The sequence below is a fragment of the Cupressus sempervirens genome, chromosome 3 (assembly GCF_028749045.1).
Source record: "Cupressus sempervirens isolate cs-2001-9-10 chromosome 3, ASM2874904v1, whole genome shotgun sequence".
In the NCBI taxonomy this organism is placed as follows: Eukaryota; Viridiplantae; Streptophyta; class Pinopsida; order Cupressales; family Cupressaceae; genus Cupressus; species Cupressus sempervirens.
Window position 1 is genome coordinate 968,740,829 of NC_143120.1, and position 12,878 is coordinate 968,753,706.

At 35.9% G+C, this 12,878-nt stretch overlaps 1 protein-coding gene across 1 annotated transcript in view; it reads left to right on the plus strand.

Annotated features, from left to right (window-relative positions):
* Positions 1–330: 330 nt before the first annotated feature.
* The window catches only part of LOC149569969 (phytochrome-associated serine/threonine-protein phosphatase-like), a 33,624-nt gene continuing 21,076 nt past the window's right edge, over positions 331–12,878 (plus strand). The window contains exons 1-4 of the mRNA XM_089822628.1: positions 331–614; positions 1,541–1,687; positions 1,822–1,889; positions 2,434–2,491. Coding sequence (XP_089678754.1) covers positions 534–614; positions 1,541–1,687; positions 1,822–1,889; positions 2,434–2,491 — 354 coding nt within the window. The 5' untranslated portion in view covers positions 331–533. The remainder of the gene's footprint in view (positions 615–1,540; positions 1,688–1,821; positions 1,890–2,433; positions 2,492–12,878) is intronic.

The window sequence follows — 12,878 nt, forward strand, 5'->3', positions numbered from 1 at the left end:
CACAACTTCTCATAATTGACCTTATCATTAATGAATATTTAAATAATTTACTTTTTAAATAACATATATAAAACCAAATGATCATAAACATAGACTCGCCACAACATAACAAAATTGCATATCAAATCACATTATATATAGAGAACCAAATAATCTAGATAGTAATTTTTTAAATTCGTACCATCGACTATACATTTGATCTGTTCTCTTCTTTGAGAGAAGGGTCCCAACAGCAAATGAGAAAAATAGGAAAAAATCAACAAATACAAAAAAATTCAAATTACCGTGAGCAATTTTAATATATATTATGATCGTCGGAGAAAGAAAAATGTTAAGAGGCAAGAAAATCGGCCCTAGCCCATTTTCACATCCCTTTTGCTTCTACCCACGGGAAGAGCAGTATCAACGCTTCACGGACTGTTCGCAAGTAAATCGAGAAGCCAGGATTCGGATCCTGGCTGGTGTAAAAGTTGTATTTACTTATCTTTACTTCTGTGATCCTCTGGGGCGAGTACATCTGGAAATCCTTAGTAATGGATTTGGATTTATGGATCGAGAAGGTAAAAGGTGGAGATCATCTCTCAGAGGATGAGCTCAAGCTTCTCTGCGAATACGTGAGTTTTAAATATATTCTTTTTTTAGTACAATTCTCAAATGTTCTGTATTTTCGAGGATAAACCCTATTGAGAAAATTTCTGTTTTTATGTAAGCTCGCGAAGTTTCCCTTTGTCAGATAAATATTGCAGTCCGATGGGCATTTTAGCTTTTAAGAGTTGAGATACTGAGGGCGTTTGTTAAGTAGCGCAGGACATCAATTGTCACGAGGGCTTGGACCAGTGCGTCTTTTTTCTTTGTATGATTTCATTGAATATTGAATGCAGAGAGTTTCAGCCCTAGTTTTCTTTGTCTAGTTGGTTGGACTAAATTAACATATGCTTCTCTCTTAGTACTCATCGAGTTAGATGTGGGCTGGGAAGATAATTTTGGGATTGTGAAAGGACTTCGGTCGATGCATTCTTTAGATTGATTTGCTCCGGTCTTATCATTCGTCAAGAGTATTGTGTAATAAACTAAAATAGTTCAGACGAGTATATGTTATCAGAATGTGAAAACTTTATCATCGTAGGACATTGTAGACCGTTTGTTTTCTCTTTATGTCGATAAGATAGATAAGCACAGTCAATTGTTGAAAACATCTCATCTGGGTTGATATGTAAGAAATCATACCGCACAGGAAACTATGCTGGAGACCACAATGCAAAGACACCAAATCCTTTGGGCATTCGAGCCTTAGGGGTGGGATCCTCACTTAATAGATGCATTGCAAATATGGATTTCCTCCGCTGATTTTGTTGGTACCTTAAGCTCCATCTGATACTGAACCCATACATTAGCGGTTGCTTTCAAATAATTGCGTGTGGACCTCTGGAGAAGGCTTACTTCCTCTTTTACTCTACTTCTAAGACTAAACAGAACTAAATCTGGCAAGTGTTATATTTTCTTTTTCTTTTTAAAATTATAGTTTGTTTTCATGTTACAGGTCAAAGAAATATTGGTGGAAGAATCAAATGTACAACCTGTCAATAGTCCAGTGACCGTTTGTGGTGATATACATGGTCAATTCCACGATCTGATGAAACTTTTCCATACGGGAGGCCATGTGCCAGAGACAAATTATATTTTTATGGTGGGTTAGGTTATTAATTTTGATGTATCTATGAACTACTTAAATAGTGTAATAGTTGGCAGACTTTTTCTATATTGTTTTTGGTTTGTCATTTTATCTAGTCTACAAGATTAGTTTGTGTGGAATCTTTGCAGGGAGATTTTGTTGATAGAGGATACAACAGCCTTGAAGTATTTACGATTCTTTTATTATTGAAAGCAAGGTATATATCGATTGTCAAATTATAATTACAAAAATGTGTTGTCTTTTAGTTTTTCTCATTAGATATATGTGAAACTATTCTTTTAAAATATGAAAAATTAGATTTAGCATATGTGTTTTGCTTGGAGCAGGTTGTAAATATCATATCATATCAGATGGGTGAACTTTGAAAATTATCGTAATTGCCCTTTCCATTACACTTCTTCTCCAAGCATTGGACATTGCATAAGTTTGCATGTGCTGAAGTCTTTTGATAATACTTTTGAGACAACAACATGGAGCTGCCAACAAAACAAGTAGAACAAAGTTTTCTTCTTTTATGTTTAGTTCATGATTGTATGGAACCCCTTTGCGGGTGGCCTAGTAGTGTTTCTAAAATTTAAATATTAATTATTGAGGAACCTGCACAGTCAGTTCTAGAAGCAATGTTTTTGCAGGCAATGTACCAGAGGCCTTATATTGTCTTCTTGCCTCTCATTGTATCTGAACAAGATCTTCTTTTTCAGAAGGTTTTGAATTCTCATGATTTTGTTTTATGTTAACAGATACCCAGCCCATATAACACTTTTGCGAGGGAACCACGAAAGTAGGCAGATAACTCAGGTATGCTATTTGCTAACGATTTGTTATCAAATGAAGCTAGGAGTTGCAAGATTTAAGAGTCAGATATGTACCACAAAATGAAACATGCATCTCTAATTTAGATCCAATCAATAAGATTAACTTAAAGATTATGTTGTCACATTTGTATTAGTTCAAAACTAATTTAAAAATAATTAGTTATTTGAGTTTTTCCTGTGTGGAAATTTTGAGGTGCAGCTTTGCAGTTGTATATATGTGGTTCAAAAAGATATTTATTTAGTGTTGGGAGGTTGGTGCCTCCGTCCCCTCTAGGTGAAGGTACTGTTCAGCATAGACTGATGGATTTGTGACATGTCCTTAACCGCCTCCCGTGGATCCTCGTTTTTGGTTGTTGTGACATTTATTGACAACTCGAGCTTTTGGTGCAATGGTAACGCTGATTCCAACAAGTGGTATTAGAGCGTTGGGTTACGGGTTCAAATCCCTCGGGTCATGTTGAGGGGGGGATTGTTGGTAGGTTGGTGGCTCCATCCCCTCCAGGTGAAGGTGCCTTTCAGCATAGACTGATGGATTTGTGACATGTGCTTAACTGCCTCCTGTGGATCCTTGTCTCTAGTTGTTGTGCTGTTCATTGACAGCTCAAGCTTTGGTGCAACAACAATGGTGATTCCAATAGATAGACATTAATTCGAGCTTTTCTAATGCAAGCCAGATGATTTATATTCCGTTTTTCTCAATTAGTGAAGTTTGGAATTCCTAGTTTCTTCTATGCTCTTGCTTCTTGCATTAGTATTTGTTCTTTTATCCTAGTGTTTTCAAGTGGCATTACTAACTAGGATATGGTTATGCAATGATTTGCAAGGTTGATACCCTACAGCTTTAAGAAGAGAATTCTTAGAATCAGAAACCTCTGATGGTTTCATATTAAATGGCATAACTACATGATTTATTAAAGCTACATATCGAGTTGTAGATTGCATCAATCTTGTGTGATGCATGGCCAATTTAAATGCCAGCAGTCTTTGTTAGTCCCTGACCATACGGATTTGAAATAACCTGACCCATTTGCAAGTGTCACACACATTCAACAATTCATACCTCCCTATCATTTATACATGATGGTAGGTCAGACATTTAACCATGGATATTTGTATGTAAAAAATTAAACATGCAAATTCATATTTAATATTTATTAATGAAAATCAGTCATGTCATCTTGATAGCTAAACCGATTTAATATTTGGAGTGGCCATAGTACATTCCAGGTGAATGTCTTCTTGTCAAATGATCCATCCCTCCCTATAAAAAGAGTGTCTTATTTTGCTATCTTAGCACCTCAATAGCTTATTGCCATAACACTTCATTTGATAGTTTATTGTCATCCTTGAAATTGATGAATTGTATAATACGGATGAGGACTGGGGGCCTCAAGTTAGGCAACTGGTCCAGGCAGCGTAACACAAAATATGGACAACAACAGCAATTAAATTACAGTTGCTCAGAGTTTATGACATCAAAATAACATCAATACAAATTCAGACCCAAGCTTACTGTGTCCTAAAACAATTGCTCAGCCCAAGAAGCAACTACAACAAAGTACTTAGAATATTCAAGTCTCAGAATTTCAACTATAACTTTACTTGCAGACACTATTGAAGAGCACACAGGAATACAAAGAGGTGGGGGTGGGGAGGAGGGTAATCAGTATTACAGAACTTTAAATTTCTTGCATAATCCACATAAAAACTTAACAAGAGCAACTGCCAAGACATTAAATTTCTTGCAGAAAGATTAATCAGTATTTCAGAACTTTAAATTTTTTGCATAATCCACATAAAAACTTAACAAGAGCAACCACCAAGACATTAAATTTCTTGCAGAAAGCCCTCTCCGTTAAAACACCAGGGCATACACAACTTATATTAACAAAATGGGCACCAACCCAGATTACAAATGTGGGCACCAAGCCATGGTGCATACTTGTTTTGCAAGAAGGTTATGTGGGCTGCAGCGGTACTCTGTATGTAAATGCTTAACATTAAGATAATTTTCTCAGTTGAAAGGAGACAAGGCAATACGTAGGCTTAATTCACAGGTATGGAAACTGCCTGCCATTCAGGATAAAATGCCTTAGATTTAATTTTAGATGTTCTTTATGAAGTGCTCGTGTATGTGGGTTTCTGCTGGAAGGAGTGAAAATACATGGGCTCCATTAGCAGGTAGGGAAACTGCCTGTCACAAGGGACAAAATGCCATAGGTTAATTTAAAATATTTCTTATGAGGTGCTTGAGGAGTATTTTTTCAATTAATAATGGGGGTGCACTGTAATATCATATTTCAATTAACAGAAGAGAACCGGAGTCTCAATGGGACTCGGTAACAGTTAGGATGGACTCCAGTAGACAAGGGAAACTGAGGATCTTCTACAGGTCAAGTGGATCCCACAATTACAACAAGATAAAGAATACAAGTGTATGCCCTGCATCAGGGTAAGACCATAAACAGGAAAGAGGCAATACACTGAGGAAAAATTTGAAAACCAAACAAGATCTGCAACACGGACAAAATCAGGAAAAAACTAAAATTGTTTGAAATTTTTTTGTCAGTTTTTCATAGATCCTGTTTGACAGTGGGACACAGGACAGGAAAGAGTTTCGGGCATTTTTTTGTTATCAAAAGGTGGCACGGACAGGGATATGGATACAAAAATGGCCATTTTCAAGATCCCTAATATGGATATGATTGGATATGGCCTTCATAAAAAATGCATACACATATACATAACACAATTTTCAAAGCTATTAGTGGAGATATAAATACTTTAGAAGAACACACACATAATTGCTCTGAATTCCAAAATGTTTAAAATTAAATATAGTCCCATCGTCAAAATAAAACTCAAATATAGTGATAGATTCACATTCGATTAAAAGGATCATCACCGTTCTCTTGAAATGGAGTCTGGGATCATCAAAATTCTTCGAGGAGCCAAGATAGTTGGATTAAGTATCAACACCAACTAGGCTCATTAAAAGCAAATGAAGATGAGTTGGAGGATTTTGTCACTAGACATGTCCATTTCTAACCTTCGCTGTCTTGAATTATCAAGAATGGTGACATTTTTGCAACGGAGATCTATGGTCCAATTTGATCCACTTTTTGTTGTTTTGATTCTTGATCAAACAAATGACAATGCCCTGAATAGTATCCTATAAATATCAAAATTTTAATTAAATATAAATAAATTCTAAATCGAGTTAACAATCTAATATTAATAATTTTAAATTTATACTATATATTTTATATTTGTTGTTTTAATTTCTTGAAAAATACAAACTTCTAGAGTGAAATTAAAATTAATATTAAAATAAATAAAGTAATAATAATAATAATTTTTTAAAGTGGTAAACGGCTGAAGCCTTTGATTATATTAAATAAAAATGTTACAGCTTGGGTTTCTCTGTTCAAACGAGCACTGGTAGGAAAGAACGGAGAAGAAAACCTCTAGTCTCGCTCGGGACCTTAGTCCTTTATTATTACATTATAAAAGGGGCATACCCCAGTTTCACAAATGAATAGTTATTACAAACAGAGCAGACAAGAGTCCTAATCTGAATATGACCGCTCTAGAAAACTCTAGATCAGCCAAATGTAATTTGCTCCAAACGAACCATCTGACCAGAGCTTTAGATTCTTAGTGGGCATCCCTTCTTTGCTGTTTTGTAGGAGCTCACGAAACTATTAAATAGAAGACCACTTAAGAAGAAGTCATTAGTATTGTTAGAAATTAATACAAATGACTTACCTGATTAGGTATTAACACTCTATGTTAGCCTCAGTCAGTTCACGCAATGCTAAAAGATAATGAATTTTAATATAAGACCTGCTTGATCTTACTTATCCTAAGAATACAGATATTGAAGCCAAATCCATCTATTAAAAGCAAGTTGTAATATACCATTCTTGGACCAATCTAATTATTAATAACGGATTTAAATCATAAAAGGAGGCTACAATCTAACCCTAACACCAGTAAATACCCGCCTGTCATTAAACTAAGCTCTATAAATTATGATCGGAAAAAATGAGGAAAACATATAAGATTATTTTAAGTCTGTTTAATTTAATTAACTTAATTAACTTTTTGGGCTGGAGATACCACACAGGACACTGTCATATTATGTAAGTTAAATAATACGAAGCATCAGAATGTAATTCTATAGATAAGAAAGAAATACTGGATCCAAACAACATCAATGGAGGGAGAAGGAACAAATTGACAAGCTCTGCATAATGCTTTAATAATTTAACTCGATTCCTTACCCTTAGATAATTTGGATTCTAGATATATACAAACTTGAAATAGTCCAAAGGATCTTAAGAATGAGCGTTGCCTTATAAGGAGATCTTAGCACTCAATATAGAAAGCATTAGGAACAAGTACTATAACAATAGCCTATTGAAGAGCCTACCTTAGAGGATTAATTGTAATAAGATATTATCCAGAGTACTTATTAACCTATTGTTCTGCCCATTAAAAGCTATTGAAAGCTGCTACCTTATATACCATATAATTTGGTCTTAAGATCTGTATCCTTCCGGTCTATGCTCTGAGCCAAACAGAGACCCATTTGATAATTGTTTGCAAAAATAGCTTAAAATGGCACTAAGAGCCAGAGCAGACCTTACTCTGAGAAATCATTCCAAAAATGAAAAGAACTAGTCTAAAAGTTCAAAACCCTAGCATTAATAAGTTTAAATATAGATGGGAACCTGCTTAAGACTAGGTTGAAATGATCAACTGGGAAACCATTGAGCCGAAAAAGCAGAGAAAAATTTAAGCTTTAGCCAAATTCTCATATTAAAACTGATCTCACAAGGAACGAAACAGAGCACCATAAAAATAAGATACAGATCTAGTCCAATTGGGAGGAACAAAGATAAGAGAAGATCTTGGAATAATTGAGGGCCTGACTGCTATTTTAAGCAAAGAGTTTCCCTGCTTAGTAACCAAAGCTACAGCCTACAGGGTATCACTTATGATAATAAATAAAGTAAGTATTAGTAAAATTTTAGAACTAAATTGAATAATAAAATTTACTTCCACATTTAGGTTTTATGCCATTAATTAAACAATGGAATTAACAATAAGAAAAATAAATATTAAATAAAAATAAAAATAATAAATTTGGTCACATATTTGATTTTATAAAATTCAATATAGATATAAATATTTAAATATAGAAAGCTACAATCATGCTTGAAGTTTTTAGAAATCTCCCAACTAGTAGACTACACCTAATTGTTCTAAAAGACAATAGAGTTATATGACACAAACATGACTTCCAGAGGCCCTCACAACCCATGTTCAAAATACCATGTAGTTTGCATGAAAAGAACACAGATCATTCGAAACATGATCAAAGTTGTCTTCATACATTTGGAGATGAACTATCCAAGATATCTTTGTTTGCTCTGCACCTCATCTGATCCATCCACATTTAATCTTTGATACATGGTTCCAACCTGCCATGTTTTGTTTGGAATGTAGGGAGCTTTGCCAGGGGTAAGTGAAATGACAGGACTGCATCACTTAGGGTGTTGGCCTGAATTTTCACTTGCTTGAAATCTTGTTAAAATCTGTGAAAATCAAGAAAAAGTTTTGTTTATCCTTGCTTAGGGTTTTTGAAGTTTGTGTAACCCTCATAGAAGAACCCTAAGGGCGAAATCTTGTTTTGTGTTTCGATGGAGTTCATTCAAAAATTGATTTGAAATCATTAAGTTAGGGATGTGGGAAATTTTCTAGCTTTTATTTTATATCCTTAAGTTTCAAGCTGATATCGTTTCATATTTCATTGACCTTTATATCCTTTAAGTTGTGACATTGCGAAATATCTTCAATCGCAACATTGCGCTGTTTTGCTCACTAACTGTCTTGAAGGTTGCGAGGAAGCAAAATGGCTTATGTTCAGCTTAGCGCGGCTTCGCAGTGGTTACTATCAACATCCATGTTAGAGTTGTGAACAAGTGAAACAAGGAAAAGTGCAAGATCGCAGGCCAATGAAGACTTAAACACTTTTAAGTGGTGATGTTGCGATGAAGGAAACAAGTAGCATTAAAAGGTCATTGCAAGGTCGTAGGTCGGAAAGCAGTGAATACATTTTAAGTTGCGATTTTAAGTTGCGAGTTAAGTGAAAACCCGGGTTAATGCAGTGAGACTGCGAAAGCCTAGGATCGCACCTTCGTAGGGTTAATGGTTGAGTTAAAAGTTTGAGCCGCGAAGCAGCGATAAAGAACAAATAGTCAAGCTGAAAGGTTATCGCATGATTGCACAATTGAGAAAGAATTAGGGGTTATAAGCCGTGAAGCAGCGAAAGACATCAAATAGTCAGAAGAAATGTTCATCGTTGTTTTGCAAATATTTTGAAGCAAAGTGAAATATTAAGTTGTGATGGAGCAATCAAAGAACTCAGAACAGTTAAAATTTTAGACTATCGCAACATTGCTTGAGTTAAAGGTTATCTCGGAACCAAAGCTGCGAGACTATGAAAGCCCATGATCGCATCTTTGTAGGTTAAGACCTGTGGTTAAGAAGTTAGGTTGCAACCTTGTGAATAAAGGAGAATATCACACTTGAAACAAGAAATCACATCTTTGCATGGTTCCATTTCTTGTTAACATCTTAAGCCGCAAAGTAGCGAAAAGACTGTTGATCGCACTTCCACAAGCTGTCAAAGACAATTAGAATATTGAGTTGCAGTGCTGCGAAGGATGAAGTAGAAGACAAAAGAAATGCTTAGCGCAACATCGCACAATTAAAATGTTTGTCATGATTGGCAGTTGCAAGGGAGTGATAAGGGAAAAATATAAAGCATCGTAACGTTGCGAGGATCAAAGGTGTTAGGATCTAAATTGCGGCAAGGATTTGAAATGGTAAATAAGCAGTCATCGTCAAATCACATCGGTCAAAAGGGTAAAGTGAAAACAAGTTGTGAAGCATCAAATAAAGGGAAATCACACCATCGCAAGTGAAACTTAACAGTTAGAGAAATAAGATGCGAAGTTGTGAGATAGTTAAAAATGATCTCGTTCGCACGGTCGTAGCCAAAAACGAGAAAAGAGAAGAAGACATGGTGAAGCAGCGACAAGGTGGTCTTTGCAACATCGCAAATGTCAGTTTTAAGGCATAAAAGCAGTTTTAACGGCCATGTTTGAGCTGGACAAAAGGAACATAAGTTGGAAGTACAAAATGTGAAAAAGCATAGATTTTGCCAACTTTTCAAGAATTGATAGGTTTTCAAGTGTGCTGATCTTAAATGCCAAAAAATAGATAAATTTTGAGGGGCACAAAGATTTCCTTGACTAGTTTCATAATTGTTCGAGTTTTTTGAGCAAATTTGAGTTGCAAAGTGATTTTCAGTAAATTTTCAGCATTCAATATACAAAGTTGATTGAATTGTTTGTAGAAATGGCTTAGAAAGAGGGTGAGTTGATTGCACAAGCAGTAATTGAAGAACCAACATCACCAGCAAAAAGCCCTAGCTCGTTTGTAGAGGAATGGATACACATTCTTCCTGGTTCTAGCAATGCACAAGCTGCAAATGATCACGCTTTTAGGGATTCATATGTCTTTTGTAGAGATGCAGAAGTTCTTGACAGAAATGGATATTAATTGTTCTGGTATTTTTACAAAAATAGAACAAAGAAGGTACCAGTTTGCAATCCTTGGGTGAGAAATTTGGGCAAGTTAATCATGCCAGAGGTTTTTGTTAATGTAGACCTAGTGAAGGCCTTAATTAAATGCTACAATTTGGTCAGCAAATCATTTCATAGGAGAGACAGAAGCATCTTCTTGGTCTTAGACAAAGAGACGTTTATCGAGGCATTTGACCTAGGAGGCCCAATGGCATTGCCTATTAAGGTGGATGAGCTAACTGATAATTTTGAGAAGCATAAGAATTTCTACATGGGTAGAGCACTGACAAGACACATCCCTTCGTGTCATAAAAACAAGGGAGAGATTCCAAAGAAGAAAGAAGTGGAGAGGATCATGCCTCTTGAATTCTTCTAGAGGTATTTTCAGAGTACTGTCTATGGCTTGAACAAGGTCCTAGGTTCAGATGGAACCATGAATGCCTTGGGTGGACATTATGTCATGGCTCTGAATATTCAAGATCCCGACACAAATGTTGGATATGATTATGTAGCATACATAATTGATAGGATACATGAAGAGATCATTGTTGCTTAGCAAGGTCAACTGGAGAATTTTAGATTCCCACATTACTCAACGATCATGAATTTGATCCTATTCAAGAATGTTGATTTGTTTGATCAAAGCTTCTTCGAGTCCACACAGGAATGGGGAGAAAGGTTACCAATGCGAAGGTGGACAAGAGAATAGCAAAGGTTTTATCCATACTCCAATATTATTTCCTTTTATAATGATTTTGTTTATCTTGTCTTAAAAATGATAGGATTAACTAATGAAAGAATCCCTAGGAGTATTAGAAAGGTTGTTAAACCTAAAATGTGTTTTGATGTTGGTAAACAATTAACACATGATTGGGGAAGTGTATTTTTGTTTGAAGAGTATACTGTCATTAGAATCTATGGATGTCCTTAGCCAGCTGCATTTTGCCTAAATTTGTCCCTGAGAGGCTAGGAATTGTAGAAGTTTTCTGGCAGTTAAGTTCATTGAATAGGGAGTATTTAGGGAAATTGGTCAAGAAAGGGACTTTCCTGTGTAGATGCACCAAGGTGGGAGATTTTGAAATAGGTAAGAATGCCATACAGGAAATTGACGCCTATCTGAGAACATACAAATTGCCAATTGGACCAGCTAGAACCTATGACCCTTGCGATGTAAAATTAGACATGCATTAAAAAATATGAGAGGATATCATTTGCCCCCTACAAAACCTATGTGGGAAGAGGATGTCATTGTTGATAGGTTGAATGAAGATGTCTGCAGGGAAAGGTTGATAAAGTATAGAGACATTGTTAGTTTTGAATAGGAGATGAGAAAAGCAGATCCATCCTTCAAGGTATTCTATCCTGAGGAAGATTATTGGTCTAAATTGGACAAGTGTGTAGAGAATTTAGATGAGTTAGCATCACAACTACCTGAAGCAATCAGAAAGAAGATTGACCTTGAGTATTCAGATGATGACATTGTTGTTGAAGTCACTGATGATGAGGATCGGCCTAGAGAAGATCAAAATGAAGACGACATTCCTGAGAGCTCTGAATGGGTTGAGCAAAGAAATAAAAGACAAAAGATGGTGGAAGTGCTACAGAAAGCTCAACAAAAGGCCCTCCAAGTTCTGCCAAGAGGTAGTAAATATTTTGATGATATTAGAAGAAGATTTTTGGTATCTCAAGCATCGAAGGATGAACAAAGGTCCAGGAATTTGTAGTTGCAAGCTCAGATGATTGATGATAGATTCAAAGAAGCAACTGAATTCATGAGTGATGACAACTTCATCAAGATAGAGGAGTTTAAAAGCTTTCTCTTAAAATTGTGGCAAAATGAGCTGTCTTTGCAGATGAAGCCAGGGGACTCTAATGAGGTAGTTGCTGAACTTATTTAGAAATTACAAGAGTATGACCCAGCCTTTGAAACCCTTATTGTAGAAGAAGCAAGGGACTTGGTAAGAAGAAGTGGAATAATTGTTTTCCCTAGATGGGATATAAGCTCTTCTTTCCTATTGGACCAAATGAGAAGACAAGATAAGTCTATCTCATTTGAGGATGAAAACCAATTAGGTGAGCTTAAGAGGCTCTAGATATAATATAGATGCCTAGAAAATGGCAATATGGAGTCTAGCTCCAGAAGACCAGAAGCTACCTCTGATGGAAATCAAGGAATCCCCAAGAGGGGATGTTATTTTCTGGAATGTACACTCTACTTCTAGTGATCAGATCTATGGAATGCATACTTCAGTGGCCCTATTGGTTAAAAACAAAATGGATACTCTAAAAGCACAGCTAGAAGGAACTTATGAAAGATACATAAAAACCAGGAGGAACTATGAAGAGGAAATGAAAAAGACATTTGTCTTGGAACGAAAGACTATCAAGCTGGAAATGGAGGTATCAACATTGAAGAATACTATTAAGACAGCTATAGAGATCCATGACAGGGGTGTCAGACAGAAGACCACACACCTGAAACAGGGGAGGCATCAAGCCATGCTGAAGGAGATTTGGAGGCAAGCAAGGAGACAAAAATCAGAACAATAATAAACCTGCTGGTTCACAAAATAAATGTACTAAAACTAGTCTCTCAGAATGTGCATAGTAGTTATCTTGCATTGTAGGGAGCAAAATATAGATGTTTAGAGGCTATTGCTCTATTATCTTCACTTTTCACTACATGGGGGCCATATGCTCCATTCTTTGATA